The sequence below is a fragment of the Cydia pomonella genome, chromosome 15 (genome assembly GCF_033807575.1).
Source record: "Cydia pomonella isolate Wapato2018A chromosome 15, ilCydPomo1, whole genome shotgun sequence".
NCBI lineage: Eukaryota > Metazoa > Arthropoda > Insecta > Lepidoptera > Tortricidae > Cydia > Cydia pomonella.
Genome location: NC_084717.1, coordinates 16,676,816 through 16,695,585, shown reverse-complemented (window position 1 = coordinate 16,695,585; position 18,770 = coordinate 16,676,816). Strand labels below are relative to the sequence as shown.

The 18,770-nt window shown below is 36.8% G+C and overlaps 1 protein-coding gene and 1 long non-coding RNA gene across 4 annotated transcripts in view; one reads left to right on the top strand and one right to left on the bottom strand.

Annotated features, from left to right (window-relative positions):
• The window catches only part of LOC133526022 (uncharacterized), a 577,119-nt gene that overhangs the window by 536,686 nt on the left and 21,663 nt on the right, over nucleotides 1–18,770 (top strand). The gene's annotated exons all lie outside the window — the stretch shown is intronic.
• The window catches only part of LOC133526014 (rho GTPase-activating protein 4-like), an 89,345-nt gene that overhangs the window by 52,569 nt on the left and 18,006 nt on the right, over nucleotides 1–18,770 (bottom strand). The window contains exon 1 of one of the 3 annotated variants that reach the window (XM_061862483.1): nucleotides 11,136–11,388. The exons of the other annotated variants lie outside the window; for them this stretch is intronic. Within the exon in view, the coding sequence (XP_061718467.1) occupies nucleotides 11,136–11,184 (49 nt within the window). The 5' untranslated portion in view covers nucleotides 11,185–11,388. Of the gene's footprint in view, nucleotides 1–11,135; nucleotides 11,389–18,770 lie in introns of those variants that run through there. 3 annotated transcript variants of the gene reach the window in all.

The following is an 18,770-nucleotide window of genomic DNA, read 5'->3' as shown; positions in this document are numbered from 1 at the left end:
ATACGATAAAACAATTGAAGGAAAAGGCGGTTGCGATTACTGTGCGTAGTGGTTGTTCAAAGTATGTCTATAGCAAGGAATAGCAACCCTAATAGGGCTTGCAGATTTAAACTTTGCGTGTACGCAGTACGCCAGACTGGTTCCTCCCTTCTCCCCTTTACCCCCATGAAGAACCATAAAGACGTAACTAGCCGGGGACCATTTGGACATATGTCGTTTTAGCTTTGACGCGAGGGAGCCAGATGTTCAGAAAGTATCTTTCCTTTCCAATATCCTTATTAAACCAAGGTTGGGTTTGATGCACGCTATTCGCATCAACTTTTCCTTTTCAAAACGGGTTTTGTACTTATTAAAAATGTTCTCCTGGTCTTATAAACTAAGAACACGGATCCAATGGCCAAAACATAATGGCTTCGAAGCACGAGCGTCTGAGTATGAATTATGGAATAATGCTGCAAATTGCAGGAAAAATAAAAAACAGGAAAATAAATCCATACTCAGACAACAACTTATGGTGTTTTTTTTTAAATTGTTTTAGTCAACTTGTTAACTTAACTGATAAGGAAAAAATAGAATAAAGAAAATAAATAAATATTATAGGGACATTCTTCCACAAATTTACAAAAAACAAAACAAATTGAATAAACTTTTACAACAATAAAAGTGCCCGTTTCCTACGTTATGTCTATTTAATTATCTATGACGATATTGTCAACCCTAATTTCTTCCACAATATGGAAATAATGAAAACAATTTCACGATGAATCCTTGCTCAGCTAAAAATACATACTTGTAGAAGCTAGGGTTGTCAACGTCTATAAATGCTCTCAGACAAGGGTGTCACTAATGAACCGTCACAAGGGTCCGCTGCGTCACCGATAAATAAGTTTATAAAGATTCTTTCACTTGGACGGGCAAGTGTGTGGTTGTACCGAGTGGCATGCGACATGACGACAAACCATTTAATTTTATTGTAGGTAAAAATGTAAATAAAGATGTTGTGTTACTTATTGTCCATGGACGAGGATAACCACTTCCCATTAGGTGGCTCATCTGTTCGTTTGCTATCACATAAAAAAAGATAAAAGATAAACTGTGAACCAGTCCCTAACACTAATAATTTTAAAGAGGGTATAGGGGATACTATGATGAAAGATAATGTAGGCAAGTTAAGTCTAAGTTTTTTTTTTTTTACTTTAGGGACATAAGAACTACGTTTAATACCAACTTTCACGTATATTTACATAAGAAATCATAGACTAACGATTGTTTAACGCTAAATCACAGCGAAATTGCATCAGACCTCTTACTTGAGTCTCACTAGAATGGTTTCTAAAACCCATACGCCCTAACCCGAATAAATAAACTAAAATTTATTTATCTACCTCTTTAAAGCTCCAGTACGCAAGAGCGATAGAAAGGCAGATAAAGAAATTTCGTTTTTCGCGGTCGGGCCTCAGGGCGTTTTGTGGCATAGTGCAAAGCTCTTGTATTGTTGCATTGTAGCAACGTGTAGCGTGGCTTAACGCCCCCTTGTATCGTAGCATGCAGCCTTGAGAAAAACGGTTGAAGACTAGCGTAATGAACCTTCAATTCGACGCAACACTGGCGATCCAGCGGGCGGGGATAATAGGAGCGCTGCGTCATCCACCCTACTCTAAAAGGATGTATGTTACTATGAAACTGGTGTGAAATACGACTTAAGCTTGGTAGGGCATTATCAATAAACTAGGCTCTTAGGTTTCTTATTTTCTTATTTATTATACCGACTTTACCGAGCCGTGACGTGAGGTTCTACAGCTGGTTGAAATTTATGAAAATAAAATGTTATGTATGTATAATCGTCCAAGTAGAATTTAGATCAATAATTTAATAAAAAAGATGGTTCCAAATTCGTAATTGCAATGACTCTTGGATTTAGGAGGCTATCGTGGGTCTGGTTTTAATACAAGTCCGTGTTAAGTTTTCGGTAAAAAACCTAAAATTGGGTCACCAACGACCGAATAATTCTCGTAACATTAAAAAACTAATCCAATAGTTAAGAACCCTGGCGAAGGAAGTGACTGTCCTAATTATAAGTGCTTTTGAAACATAAAACTGTTGATGTTGTGAGAACTTGTATAAATTGACTGTTCCTTTTTCAAGCCACACACAGCAGTTTCAAGTTCGTTGAACTGAGAGAAACATCAAAATAAATTATTTAAGAAGTCTCTAAATTGAATATAATGACAACCTAAACTACTTAAAATATCAGTCCCAAACTCTCCAGGTGTTTTAGATTTAAAAAAAAAAATGCTGCGGACTCGAGCGTTTCGGCCAAATTATGTAAATTTGACAGGTGCGTGGCACACCGGCGCCGCCCATTGGTCCGTGGCCGTATAAAAAAAAAAATTTGGCACCTACTCGGAAAAATATCGGGACTGCTTACTGCATTTGTTTAATTTGTTGTCCTTTTCGGTTCTTGTTTACAGTAATGGGGTATGAAAAAGCCAGGACGATGCTTGTTTTCTTTTTAATTTTGTTTATGGTCGTTGATATTATCAATATAATTAAGACGTGGTTTATTTCTTGTTTTAGCGACTTAAGGTCCAAAGAGATTGCTATCGAATCGGCTATAACATTTTAATACTTTGTCAGTCATGTCGCATATTTCTGATATCTTTGGTACTATCAGCACACCTGCGTTCGCCGTGACTTTAAACGTGTATTTCGACTAAATTAAAAGTAAAAGTGCACGTACTGATAAAATAAGTATTTAGCCCAATAAATTTAACGCTAAAACAAGTTTTGTTGCTATCTTACCAAGAATATTAACACTGTTTGCAACTTAAGTTTTTTTTATATATTAATTACAGATGGAGACCGAGAGTATAAATACTAAAGTATGATAAATTTATTGTTAAAACTAATGTATTAATATTTTAAAATTCATGGTTTTTTAGGGTTCCGTACCCAAAGGGTAAAACGGGACCCTATTACTAAGACTCCGCTGTCCGTGAGTCTGTCACCAGGCTGTATCTCATGAACCGTGATAGCTAGACAGTTGAAATTTTCACAGATGATGTATTTATGTTGCCGCTATAACAACAAATACTAAAAAGTACGGAGAAGTAGTGGCTCAAGTCACAGTCACAGACTTAGACCGAGAGACAAACTACGTAATATTTACTTTTTAGGTATCCATGTTTTAATGCAAACTAGGACCAGCTTGTGAAGAAAATAAGACTTCCTATTAAGGTTAACAATTACTTGAACTACAAGTATGGCTTACTTTTATTTAAATTTGTACTTACTGTCCAAGGAACATTTTACTGGTTTAGCAAGCCTGTCCAAAATCTCAATACAAACCACCTGCGACATTGGCCAAGGGATAAATTAGCTGTACACGAACGACTTTAAGAACGACTGATGCTTATTAAGAATTACAATCGTTCGTTCACGATCGCACACTTTCCTTGAAAGTAAACAGGCGGTATGCTTGGCAGTATCTTCTTATGAGTTCTAATGAACACGAACTCGCTCGAGGGGATGCTCGGTTTACTCAAGCGATTTCGGTTTGTAACTACATAATTATGCACGCTTAACGCTTAGCAGCTCGTGTGCGAGCGGTCTAAGTCCTATCTACTTATTATCATGAAACCAGAAAGCTCGTATGATAACTGATTCAATGATTAGTCGCCCGTGTGTGGCCTCCGAAAGCCTACTCATTACCTATCAAGCAAGCAGAAAGGTAAGATTGCTCAATAGACGTCACGTACGTCCTTTCAGGCTCCCTAAGGCCCTCATAAGCAAGCTGCAGAAAGGTAAAATTGCTCAAAAGTCGTATGTATGCGGGCGCCCTATTAGCCTCATTAACAATCTGCAGAAAAGTAAGATTGCTCGAAAGACGCGCGTACGAGAGTTCAACGATTAGTCGGCCGTGTGCGAACGCCCTAAGACCCTCATTAGCAAGCAGCCGGCGCGCCTCGACGGAAGCCTGTAATCTCAACCATTGTTCGCGGCCAGCCTTATTGTTCTTCTGAACTTGACTGGAAGATGGCAGCGAGAAATGGTGTATCGATGTTTAATCGATTTTCTTGGGCTGCATTGTTGTGCAATATTTACTTCAGCTTAATCAGCAATAGTGGTCGAAGCAACAGAAAGGTTCAACTTAGCAACTTCTTACTAGGACTGTGGGAAGACCTTAAGGCAATACAAAGACAGGCAATACTCGAGCCTAATTTTCTTTATGTGACTTATTAACAGCTTCGTTTTGGCCTGTACCAAAAACCAAAATTGTGAACATTGTTGGTTAGCTCTTCTCAAAAGTTTACCAACCCCTGACCTAAGCGAGAACCTAGAAAGTCAAGAGCGAATTGCCTAAACTTAGTTCCACATTCCACTAACCCATTGGACTACAAATACTTTTTGTTTAAATAAACATTGCGAAATATTTTTCCTTGTCACTACCGTGTTACGATCAAGTATGATTCACGTTTGTTATAATGTTTGTGGTCCCCTAGCCATCCAACCGTGACGAATGAGTCAATAGGTACGGGAATATGAAACGCCACATTAATTAAATTAATTACCAGTTATTCTTAAATCTCGATAAGGGTAACCCAGTGACCTTAATTGTGACTTTGTAACAAAACATCACGATTCTGTTCTTCGAAACCGTAGTATGATTACTGGGAATCTCGCATAAGTAATGAGTTGAGTTCATTTATTTTAGACTACGTTTATGTAGCTATTTCGGTCGAATTTCTATGAACGGATTCGAGTTCCATATCGATTTTATTTCATATTTCATAATTATTTATTTTGTACATGTACATAGGTATAAATGCAGAGGGAATAATAAATATAATAAATAATAAATCTTTATTGCTTTAAACCTTACATTACAATTCATATTGTAAAATTTATGAGTAAGACAGGTGTATTAGGTTTGTAACAGATTTAGGTAGTGGGGTTGAGCCACTGCCTCCCGAACTAGGTCTGCCTGTGACTCGGCTGGAGTTAGGCTTACTTTATAAGTTTTGAATGCATATTTTGGGATTTATATCACATGTCATTTGCTTTGCCATCATGGTCGATGTTTTATCATCTGTCATCATGCCTTTCACGTTCTAACAAGTATGTAAATGCGAAAGTGACGCATGACATGACAAGTGATAAAAAGGCGACCATGATACCGCCGCTCTGTTTTGGTTGGTTGTGTTAACTTCAAAATTGTATAATCTTTATAAAGAGAACACATAGATTTATTGGTCCTTAATCTTTAGTTTTCAAACGGGATCACGCAACATAGACGCCAGTCGTCGAGTAAAATTTGCTAGGACAGAATACAATACGGGGCTTAGGGGGGGCTTTTTTGCTATTAAAGGGTGCGGTAAACGAAAAAATTGGAAACTGTATAACAGAATCTAAATGTGTTTATTCTGTGCTAGACTTCTTTTATTGCATCTGGAACACCTACTGACATAACATTTTTTTTTTTTAATTCCGCTACCTAAAGGTTGTCTGGAAGAGATCGCTTTTTAGCGATAAGACCGCCTGTTGTTTACCTCTTCTTTATGTGTTGTATTATTTGTACTGTTTCTGTATTGAGGTGTGCAATAAAGTATATTTGTATTGTATTGTATTGTATGCAAGAAAGCCATTTCACCCAAACGTTTGGAGGTAAATCGGGAGCAAAAGCACCAGAGCTCCGAGCAATGTTTACACAACGAGACAGGAACTTGGCGCATCATGGACGAATTATAGCGGATGCTGCGGAGAACATTTTAGTGAGATCAATACAGGTGTCGATCTTCAATCTATACTTCTGCTTTTATGCCGGCTGTACACACGCGTCGTGACACCCCGAGTCAGGCCGAGAACGAGTGTGTACGTACTGCTTACTTCTCATCTAGCTCTTATTAGCCTCGTCTCGCCCTTCTTCGAGTGGGTCGGAGCGGTGCCGAGACTATCGGCGAGAGTGTGTACAACCGGCTTTAATTCTCGGGGTAATTCTGCTTATTTTTGCACTTTCTCGTCTAAAAAACCACTGCTTCTGCTTTTGGCAACCTAATGTAATGTACCAGAAGGGAACTAGATCTTAGGGATTCGTCCGGTGTTTTAACTATGTTGTCCTTCTCCAAAGAACGATTGGTAATCCGGAGTTCGATTGATAAATCCAAGTTTATTTTCTTTTAGGTTTATATTGTAAAAGTCGTGAAAGTTTAAATCAGTAGTTATGGTAAAGTTCTTTGTTAATAGGATCCCAAAAAAACATGGTGTACTTGCAATGTAATTAATCCAACGATGAAATCTGTAGCAACAGGAACCTTTTGCCAAAAAAGAACACAATGCATGGCTCGATTCAATTTGATCTAAAGCAAAAAGGACAAAGGGCTTACTCTTGCCAATTCTGAAAGGTAGTAAGTAAGTACATTTTACATCAAATCGTGTCCTTTTGAGTGTAAAAAGTCGCGCAGGTAGCGTCGCATATTATCGATGTGGATTGGATACATCGGTATTGGCCACGTATTACATTTCGCAAAGATGCGTCGTGGTGTCAAACGAACGGATTTGATAGTTCAGTGAAGGTAATAAAACATAAAACTTATTTATTTTAACTTATATCACGCTCGATTTAGCAGCAGCCGACTGGAGAAGTGCATTTATTGCAGACTACATCAAAAACAACACTTAGGTACTCACTCAAGTGTTAAAAATTTTTACTACTACGTTAAACACTACCACACTATCAATTTTAAAATAAACTGTATTCCACCGAAATATTTTTTTATAAATGTAAAGAATTGTATTGTATGTTTTAGATGTTTAAGTGTTTTATGTGTATTGCTTAATCACGTAAAAATGGTAGAACGAATTCACATAGATGTGGTACCTACAGAGATATTTTATAACCACGCAGCATATGTATCATAGATGGTTTTATCAACGTGATAATTTAAGTGTCACTTTTTGACACGGTTGAAAGAAACAGACATGTCATGTAAGTACGGTCCGTACACTGTCATTCATAATCACGCTGCCAACTAGACGAATACAACCATCACATCCGTACTGCAATGAGACAGGAAACATTTTGAGAGAAACACTTGTAGAGAAAATAAACAGAGAAAAAGATATTCAAATTAAATTAATTGATAATACTAAAAAGTGGCTGTGTCATAATCGGACAGACAGACGGACATGACGAATCTATAAGGGTTCCGTTTTTTGCCATTTGGCTACGGAACCCTAAAAACGAAACGAATGCATAAATACATAAAAATACTTACGTAGAAGGACTTTCCTCATACGGTTTCTCTAGCCCCGAGCAAAATATTTCTCTCATCCCTCCTGACCGTATATATAGGTATTATATTTACGAGATAACTGGATCTAGTATTTTATCACGAAATGACTTCGAATGCAGTTCGGAGCGGCGGCGTCGGGGCAGCAATTACACAAATTGCATGACAGCCAGACGGTGTCAATGCCGCTTCTTCAATTAAATTACGCCGTTGTTTTGTGCCGTCTTCTGTGAGCCGCCACTTTCGCTTATCGACCATTTTGCTACTAGGATGTGACAGTATAAATGTTAACTGAGATTACTTAGTAAAAGTGTTGCTGGGGATAAGGATACGTCAGTCAGGATTTTCCCTGACTTCTCAGTTTTTCATTCTTTGTCAGGATTCTATGGGGACTTAGCGAGTGTCAGGGTTTTTTAGAGACCACAACTAACCACTTGCTAGAAGAGTTGAGCAGAGGAAGGTTATGCTGTAATAGCTACAGAATATCGCAGTGCGTTGAAGGGCCAGTGGCCCGCGACAAAATTCTCACGTAAGGGATTTAATAAAATAATCTCATTAAACTTGAAACTAACCACGATTCCCACTTGGACCGATTTTAGCTTTGAAACATACCTAGTTTAACAGTGGTCTGATTATGTATTAAATTATCTATATTCAAGATTTAGGAAGAAGAAGATAAAAAATGTAATCGGTGCAGCATTTTTACATTATAGTATAATAAAGTACAAAATAAATAGGTAGCTATGTAAATAACATTATTGAATGAACCGAGCAATGTCGCTTATAAAGGAAATACCAAGAATTTACGATGTTTTTAAGACGTGACAAGTGCTAAGGAATCCAGCGTGTTCGGAACTCTTGTGGGATGTACTATATGACCAATGTTTCGTACGTGGAGATGTTTCAATGTGAAATATCCACTCTATGCAAAATATTTTATCTGTAGATATCTAATTACTGTTGGTTATAAGTTATAAGTGATTATTCGTTTTTTATTGAAAAATGTTCTCATCAATTCAATTTATCCATCATTTCACTTAAGCTCCTCTGCAGGGTGTATTATGGATGACTTTATCCACATGATAAAATAACGGTCGCTTATGAACTCGCGCGTTTAAGGTCTTAGCACATTTTTACAACTCAACAGCCACTTGACTCAAAATTAAATATTGAAATTAAAGCCTTATCTTGTATGTCCTATAGTACAATGTTTAAATTTAGGTAACTGTCGGGTGGTCTACGCGTCGTCCACTCGTCGTCCACTAAGGTGAACCAAAAGTGAGTTGAGTTGGTGTGGAATTGGTATAGTGTGCGAAGACCTTTAAAAGTGGCGGACACCGTTTTATCACGCTGTCAGGATGTCACGTACACAAGAACGACCATCATATCGTCGGTATACTTCAAAAACATGATAACTGACTGAAACATAGTTTCGAGAACACGCGAGTTGAAAGTTTGATCCTTAAATGTGGGTATTTAAAAACCGAATCTTTACTAATTTAGATTAACACTTAAAATTTTGGGAAGTAAACATTGTCTTAAAATGGTTCTTTAATTTTTTTTTATCGAAAACTATAAAATATTGACCTATAAAAAAATGGGACGTGTTAGTTATCATGTTTTGCCTGTATGTAAAATGAACAAATTTTTGTGTATAACTATTATTTAAATAAAAAATATTAATGGTGTGCAATAAGTTAATTAATAAGGAGTGTTTTGCTGTCCATATTTATTCACGTATGGAGGAAATAGTCAAAAATTGCTAGAATAGGGTCACTTATATCTGTTTACCTGTAAATAAAAACACGTTGGATGTCATTTATTATGTTTTATTACTACGTTAGTTTTTATAATTTGCTTGTAATCTATGGGAAAAATACATTTTGAATCACTCTTGTTATTTATAAGAATTATAAATATACATATTAATAGTGATTTTGAAAAAAAAAGAAAACGAGAACTCTTAATAACAAAAATGGATATTGCTCTTATACAAAAATAGGTATCTATAAAACGAAGTAAGTTTCTTCTTTATTTTATTGTTCATCATCTTCCGAACACGAATCATCAACGCTGGGTTCTGGAGCACGATCTATTGCATTAATAGTTTTTAATGCCATGTAATACCCGTGGTACTCTTCGGGTATCACTCCCTTTTTGCACAAATTAACGAGGTGATCACCATCTTGATTTATATGTTGCAGTCTAGATTTTCTTGTCAGACGAGCAGGAGTACGAGTATTTCCACCACAAACATTTATACAGGGAAAGTCGTTCGACATACTGTACCTATAGTATATTTTGTCAGGGTGTCCTTTCTTATACCTCAGTTGCTTAATTTTTAACCATTGTACATTTTTTCCATCAGAATCTTTTTGCCGGTTTTTAAGATCCTTCAGGTCGTAGAAATCTCGTCGTAAAACATGTAAACGTTACTTATATCTTTTGCTTGACCAGTTTTATGGGATAGATAGTTTTAAATACCCTTATTATTTTTTACGTGAACATTATGTTTCATTTTTTGTCTGTTACTACTTTTTTACACTCTGTAACTTTGTAAATAATACAAATAAAATAAAAAAAGCCACATATGCATATAAAACAATAAAAATTGAACAAAACTGTATATACAACTAATTTTTGATCATTTTGTCAGTTATCATGTTTTTGAAGTATACCGACGATATACTAAGATCTTTGGGCAAATACTACTAGGAAAGGCAAAGGTGGGTTGGAAAAAAATTGCTGATATTTTTACTACGGGAGATATTCCGGTTGCCATAGATACAATTACAGAAGTACTATTATTAGACACTAACCAATATATTAATGTAAATATCCCAGTGCAATACTGCCCATTGCCCATTCCTCTAAAGAGTTAGCACCTTATCTAAATTTTAGTTTTTTTTAAAACGGGCACACCCAAAAAATCTCACGGAAACTAGAATAGACTATATTTGCAAAGGCAGACTTCAACCAAAACTTTTAAAGGTTAACGTTGGATTGATAGAAAATATGTGTAATTAATTTATTTTCCATTGTAAATAGTAAAGTTACCCTTCAGTGATCTTACCATAATAAAATTACAACAGAAGTAGGTATATTGTTAGAGTTATTGAGGTAAAACGTTAAAACCCGCGGAATGGCCATATCCGTGGCAAGTTTCGTGCGGCGCGCCGTATCTTTTGATTCGCTTCTTAGTTCCTGGGTTTACGCCCCTCTAGCAAGGTGGACAACGAGCAGTCAACTATTGAAATTAGACTATCGAATACTAGGCCGCTTTTATCTTATCTATTCAAATTACTGTTTATCATTGTTTAAATTATTATCTTCACTGGTAAACACGTTTGATAACGAAGGTTATCGTTCGTCTTAAATGTTGATAAGATCTTTCTCGTTTATGTTCAAAACAATAATTATCATGCATTTATTTTTATTTTATTCTAGTACAGTTACCTTCAATAAAAAAGCGTATCGACTCCCAAATTCTGGCGTAAAGGCCGGCAACACACTTCCAACCCCTCTCGTGTTGCAGTCCATGTGCCACGTTAATTGCTTACCATCAGGCGATTAGTCTGCTCGTTTGCCTCCTACACTATAAAAAAAATATCCTATTCCATTAATCGATTTATGGAATGTTATTCTACTTTATACGAGTATGTATATCGGCTATTATACGCACAAATCGTTTTTCCTCGTCTTTTTCTTAATGAGAACTGCTAAGGATTTGATTTCGAGAGTGAATATGCGATTAATGACCCTGACTATACTTAATTATTTTAGTATTCGGTGAAACTAGGATTAATCGATTCTTAATATGTAAAAAAAAATCTTCCATTAACTTACTGGGAACCATATTCTTGTGAATCTTAATTTTTTCGCCAGACCTCGTCATTCTTGATAACTATAATCCCATCTTATACCAAGAATCCATAAACATCAAAACACTTCACAATTTTCTCATTAGTAAACACTTCACTATTCAAACTATCAGAAACTGCCGATTTCGCGACCAGAATTCAAATATGGAACACTGCCTCTTCGAAAAGACAATGGCAAACTGTCAGAGTACCGCCAAACGAAACGATATCTTCATTCAAAACCATTCGATTATAAATCTTAAGATAACGGCAATTAGGTCCAGAACTTATCACCAGCAAAAAAAGTACACGATAACGGGGCGATAACGTGATAGATCATAATCTCATACATCACGCACGTCTAATGTTTTACAAAAGGTCGTATCTTTGTATAGAACTTGTATGAACTTACGAGGTTTTATTAGTAACAGTCGTCTTAGTTCGGAAAGTACCGGTGTTACATCACTAGTTGATGTGGAAACGGTGTACTGCAGGCTAATTATGCGATTTAGCTGAGTAGTGTTGAGTTAGGATGTATATAGGTGGACTAAAATATTTACTAGCACTATAAATACTTAATGTTTATACGTTCTCTTGGATTAGATTCATAGAAGATAACTTGAAAATCTTGAAATCAAGCTGAGTCGAAACCTTTTTATTGCATGCAGCTTCCAAAGTTATCTACATGTTTATATGAATAAAAGTGTTTCATTCTTAGTTAATAACGTGGCTAAAAGGAATCTATTTTCTTCTCTTTCGACTTCAAAATTAGAAAGGTTGCTATGTAATTTCTTTGGTTCAAAATCTTCTGCTCGTTAATAAATAAGTAACAATGCCTTCATAAAATAGGCCCTAGGACTACTAAAATAGATAGGTACACTATTACCAATAGGTAAATAATAATATATTCTGTTGCACATTATGCCACTTTAACATTTGAAACTTTCACAACATTTCATTTTCTTTGCTTTCCGTATAATCTCAAGTTGATACATTTATGTTTCCTGTTATTTCAATCATAGAAATTTCATCTCACGAAATCGAGCGGATTCTCCGAAATTAAACTTTAACCTCATAATAATAGAAGCCACATTAATTTACTGTAGTTTCGTAGCTAGTTGCTCCCATTTCCAAGCGGCCTTGCCTTAATTAGAGCTAGAAACTCGAGTGGAAAACACAAGACTTTAATCATAAGCTACGAGACTCATAGCAGACATATTCATAATATAATTACTTAATTACGTACTATATGTAGTCTCGTTCCTAGTTTAATTAAACCTCTGTCGCAGCGTCAGCCTTAGCCATTACAAGCTTGGAGGATTTAACAACTGGAGACTCCTTTGAGCTTACCCCTCTGTCCTGTCGAAAACCTCGGACAATGGTCATATGTATTGTATGGACTGACGTTTATCTGATATATCTGGATTTTGTACAGAAAATAACAGACAATTCGGCTCCAGTTTTTAAATCCTCCAAGATTGCAAGGCTTCGGGTGGCAAATCTTTGCAAGGTTCTTTGTCTTCGTCAATTAAAAATATTCTTCTCGGATAGATGCGCGAGGCCCCTGCAGGTAGGGTTGTCATACGTCAGGATTTTTGGTGTCAATGTCAGGGTTCAAAATCCTAACCTAAGTCAGCTAAAAGATTGAAGTTGAGCAGAGGATAGGGAAGGTGTACTGTAGGTACAGCATATTAAGCATTTGGTGGAGAGTTATGAGGCTAGTGGCTCGCCAAAGGTTGTTTAATAAGGGATTTATTTTGGGTGAAATGTCCGTTCAGGAAAAGTCAGGATTTTTAAGGTGATCTCCGGACTTTTATCGGTACATTTTTTAATTCATATAGCAACCCTACCTTCAAGAAAAGAGCGTACTCCTATCTTAAATTCAGGCAACGCACTTACAACCTCTCTGATGTAGGTTACGATAGATGCGCCCCCGAAGAGGTGCCCCCCCCCCCCTACATACTTAGACTGATTGTATGCAGGGGGGGTCACCTTTCTCTGCAACTGACTGTACAACGCTACTCAAGCATTGGAGTATGGAACACAAAATGAAGACCTAGGCTCTCCGGAACATGTCGCGCGAACGACTAAAAATACGTGAGTTAAACCGTATAATTAGATTAATGCCTGTATGCTGTAGCCTGTATGTGATCTCCAAGTACACATTATTTTTACGAGTGTGTCGAGTGTTGAGGTTTTTAACTTGTTTTCTTGAGACTATAATACAGTATACTTTTACAGAATACCAATTCAAGGTATACAATCCAAAGTCCCATGTTAAAATATAGAGGTATTCGACCTCAAACTTTACGAAAAGTGGCATTGGGTGATTAATTATACCCTAGTTAATTTTGTTGTTAAAATATTACCTTACCTACTTTTTAATCCCATTTACGGCTCACCTACTTATTTTCATTAGACTTTCGAACACCACCTCCACATTCATTTGTTTCAGTTAGTAACGTCCAAACTTTATCGCCAGTAATTAGTTGGCCATTATTTATCGTACAGGGTGCGGTTACTTAATTGCCGGCCGGGGGTGCGGCCGGGAAACCTCGCGGGGCCGTCTGCCAATTATTGCTGGACAGGGGATCGTATCGGACAGAAATTGCCAATTGTGTAGGATAACGGGGAACAATGCTGTGCAGTTGCGAAGTATTAACAGTTGATTTAAGGACCATACTAGTTAGGTTTGGCTACAGAAGGTTCACTAATAAACCCGATGTTTTTCAGGAAAAAATAACGAATGCCCTTTTCCTTTTTAGTAATTATGGATGACTTATGTCATGTATGTCACTTATGTCCGGGTCCGAGCCCTGATCACGTGTTGCTTTCCATAGAAAACTGAAATGTCCGAAGGCTCGGCCCGGACACGGACCGTTCTAGCGTGAGTCCAGAGAGAAAAGGTACCACCCCTGCATAGAAGTTTATATGCACAGTTTACTACCATCATTCTGCCCGGCAACACGTCCCGCCCAATTCATACTAATCATAGTTGACGATATCAAAAATAAACTCAACCTTCTAATACAACATGGGTCTGTAATGTTTGCCTTAACTTTGACCCTTAATAAAATCAATGATTCATAGTGATTAAGCGATACAAACTGAACGTCACAAGCAAAAATAAACGTCGCGTGCTAAGAGCAAAGGTTAAAAGATTGGTAGAACGTATTAGAGCTATTTCACATTATCCGATCCGATATCGGATGTATGATCCTACAATCGCTTACGCAGTATCACAGCATTGGCGCTGGTGTGACTCGCCTCAGTGTGTGGTGATGGTTACCCTAAGCAGACGGTCGAACACATTGTTCTGGAATGCCCTCTCACTAAATCCAAGGTGCGAATTGAAGACCCGGCGAACCTCAGTGAAAAGGCCATCGAGGATCTGAGGAGTGCAAATCTCAATCTCTAAATTAATATTTAATTTCAGAAATCAGAAATCATAGCAATTTGAATCCAATAACAGTAAGATATCATGCATCCGAGGGGGGTCTGGCTGAATTTATCGGAAGTGCCTCTCCGATATTGGATGTCGAATATTCGTACCGATGAGAAAAACAGCTGCTACAGAGTGCTATATGGCATTAATTCCACCTTTTTTGCATTAAGATTTTTTTTTATCAAGAACTATTTCTTAAGTATACCTATCAATAAATAAATACAGAACATATATTTTATACATTTTACGTCTATCTGATATCGGATCGGACAATGGGAAAAGCTCTTAATGTAATAAATAATAGCATTCTTAATTGACCAATCATAGTCCATAATTCTTTGTGATAAGGTTTGCGTAGTGCCAAATAACTGTACACAGATGACGAGATAGTTGCCACGAATAGTGATTACCGAATACCGAATATTTTGCCACATTCTCGGCTGAAGCGCCAAATATTCGGCGACTGACTGAACAATCGGCACAAGTATACATTTTGTGTAACATTTATTATAAAAAAACGGTTCGCTAATAAGGACAAAGTAGAGCTAAGCAAATCTAGCCTATGATAAATACCCTAGTAAAATGATAGTCCAAGATCCCAGAGCCGCCAGACCTTACTTATTTTCTCATGAATTTAATTTATGGGATAATACTCGTATGGTGTTAGTATGTACTTTTTAAGTCTGCATACTAGCTATATCAGCCCAACGGCCATTTGTCCGATACAAGGTGCTAAAGATTGGTAAAAATAATACTGTTTCTTAATATTCTCATGGCTGATTTTTATGTATGTTTTAGAAAATATTGTTAAAAATTGATAATCAACATTGCCAGACCATTTCCGCCGGCGGTAACTTGTACCAGACGCTTTAAAGTTGTCAAAAAAATATTGTATTTTACTCATATTCTCACTCTTGATTTTTATATATGATACTCAAGGATCTTGCTATATTATATGCTATTTGCAAATGCTAAAAGAAGTTCCATATAAGTAGGTACATATAAGTAGGTATTCGTCTAATAGTGCACAATATTATTTGGCCTAATACCGAATACCTATTCGGCGAAGTGGCCGAATATACAGAATTGTTGCAAAGTATTCGTGGCATCTCTAGTACAGAGTACGGACAGTACTTCAAGTCGGGACCTCAGTGAAGTGAACTCAACGCATCTGGAGCTCTTAATCAAGCCTCTGTATTCGTTTTTTGCCATGTTCTATCGGGCCGAACAGATGTTTTTATAATAACATGATTAAGTACTTTTAGAGCCATCACACACGTCCGAATTCAACGCTGCGTTGTGTAGCTAGTGTAGTTTTGATAAAAGCAGATGTGATGTTATTAATCGTCGAAATCTAAAGGATAGATTCCTTTCTCCTTCCTAAACCTTGCTTTTTAGATTAATATCAAATAGTTATTTCCATGTCTGTAAAACGGGGTGTTTGAAGATTTTTGGTAAATTTAATCAAATTCCATAAACCCAGGGCGAGGAAGAGTGCCTCTGTGAAACGTATTAAAGCATGGTGCAAGTTTGGAGTGCGTAAGGCGTGGCTCCATTCAGGCGCCACTAAATATAGCTCGTTGAATCACAGCGACAACCCGCCACAGACAGCCACAACCATCGAACATAAAAACCGTTTATGCGTTCTGAATTCAAAACACAATTGGAAGGCTGTTGGATCGGCGCCATTATGCTGATAATTGAGCTGATTGTGATTCGTACAAGGAATACGACAGACAGGTTGAATAAACGAAACTTGTGGTAGGAATTATTTCATTAATTGTTTTGCGGTTAGGTTTATCTATGACTAGACCTAGAACTCTTTGCATTACGCTTATTTCCTGACAACAAATTGGCTTCTTTGGTGAAGAACAGCCATTGAAAAACGAGTTTGAATTTGAAGGTTTTAGCGGGAGAATACAGTACAATACGGCTGGTATGCGTGGTTGGATACTTGGATAGTAGGTAGCGGGCTGCAAAATGCATTCCTACTGCGTATTCTATTCATATTAAAGTAGCTATACTGGCTTTGCACTTTCGGCAGCTGTTTGTGTGTGTACATGGGTCTGTTCCTGATTGTAGGATCGCACTAATATTTATGTAAATTGAATTGGTTTTACACCTTTCCTGAATTTCTAGAAGACTTAGAATCTAAATACATCCGGCAACTTCTTTACAACAATTTAAATTCAATAATAGAAGTCTCAGTTCTGATAATTTGTTTCTAGTATAAGTCTCAGCTAAATTACGGAAGCCTCAAGGTTACCAGTGAACAGAAATGTAAATGAAGCAATATTTCTCTTTGCAAAGATAACGAGTGTTAAATGATAGCTATTAGTTACAACCGAAGTTATATTTCAGAATGAATATTCAGATTTCTGAACAAAACAACTTTTGAGGAAGTGATCAGCAATCCATCTTACTACTGCGTCATGAAAAGTAAAACTTCATACTAACAAAATATGTATTACGTCACGGCTTTAAAATACATAAACTGCCCAACGGGACTCGAAGTCTAAAGCTTAGAACTGGCAAATAAGTTCTTACTTGGTTCTCTCTACTTCTAGAGTAGTTAGACAATTCCTTTCTTTCTTTTCAATTCCGTTCTTCTGCAATAAGTAATGTACTAATGTAAACCAGAAAAGAGACTAATTAGTGAGGATGCTCTTTGTACAAATTGAAGACTATCTATGCCCCCATCGGTACATGCTTTATTTTTATTTTTTTATTAAGAAATGGTAGGTAAACACCATAGCTACGGATGTGCCATCGGATTGATTTCAAAATTTGCACAATCTCCACATGGGACATATTCGAAAACGTCTCATATTTTTGTATGAGAATCGTAATTTTCTATTTCCATAATGAAAGTTTCCCTTGTTTCCTGTGAAATATTCCTGAAACTTCCCAAAACTTTACCGTAACATTCCGTAATTTGCACATTTGTAACAATAGCTTTTACAGGCGCTTGTAATTTTAGGGGTTAAATTTATGCGTTACCGACAGATCCTGTGCAGTAGCATTCACTGTGCTGACAGCTTATGGGACAAATGCATACATGCTGGGATCAGCACATTTCCACTTCATTACCCCCAAAACAGATTTACCGACGTGCTGAGGGGGCTACTGCGTTTGGCAGGAAGACAAATTATGGCTGAACCGAAATGGCTAAATTTAGAGAATCCAGACGAGTTCACGGCCGCTAGATGTGATTTACAGTGTTTTGATAATCTGAGATCTTGGGACTTGAATCGATGTAAATTATTCTGGCTTTGTTTATATAGTCAGAGAAACCGTATTCATATTTATGTATTAATAGCAAGTACGCCGTAAAACGTGTATATAATTCTGAAAACTTTGTGACATACGTGGTTTGTTGAATCGTCACTATTGGAATGTAGGTACCTAAAGCAATACTAACTCTTATTTAATAAAGGCATAGTCGATTATACGAATAAATTCGATTTATTATTTTTATCTTAAGTTACCATACAATACAAAATATAATCGGCGTATAAAAAACCTACAGTTTAGCCTAAACGAATATCCTGGAAGCGCAGCCACACCATCTTGTTATTCTAAATCTAAACGTCATGGCGCCAAAAGTCTCGGGTCATAAATTCGAAAATTGTCTATGACCAGGCGTCCAAAGAGGATGTAGATTAACGAGCTCATTATCACGACGCGTTTATTGTTAACGTAAATCCTGCTTGTAAAACAAATAAAGAAAGTAATAACAATAACACTCTTAAATGACCATCGATGGATCGTATGCCTTTGCAATAAGGATTACGACTTATCACTTTACATTATAGAGGATTAAGTAAGCTTCTTGGCGCTTAAAGCGTTTCGGTTTTGTTAAATAAACGGCGTTATAGCACGATGTAGCGCCACAAACTGGCTTGACCCCGGCGATCGTGAATCGAGCATCGAAAGTCCTCATGAAAGTACCATAGACTAACCTCATTGCTTCCTTTGGCAAACTGGAGCAGTGGATACAAATACAAATACAAAACTTTATTAATAACGCCAAAGTTATAGGTCAAAATGTCTTAATAATAGGTACAATAGTACTTAAAACAAACATGTCAATGTCACAGAGTAATATTTAATATAGATCTGATTCACATTAATTCTCATTTCATATAAAAACACGCAACATAATATAAGTTAATA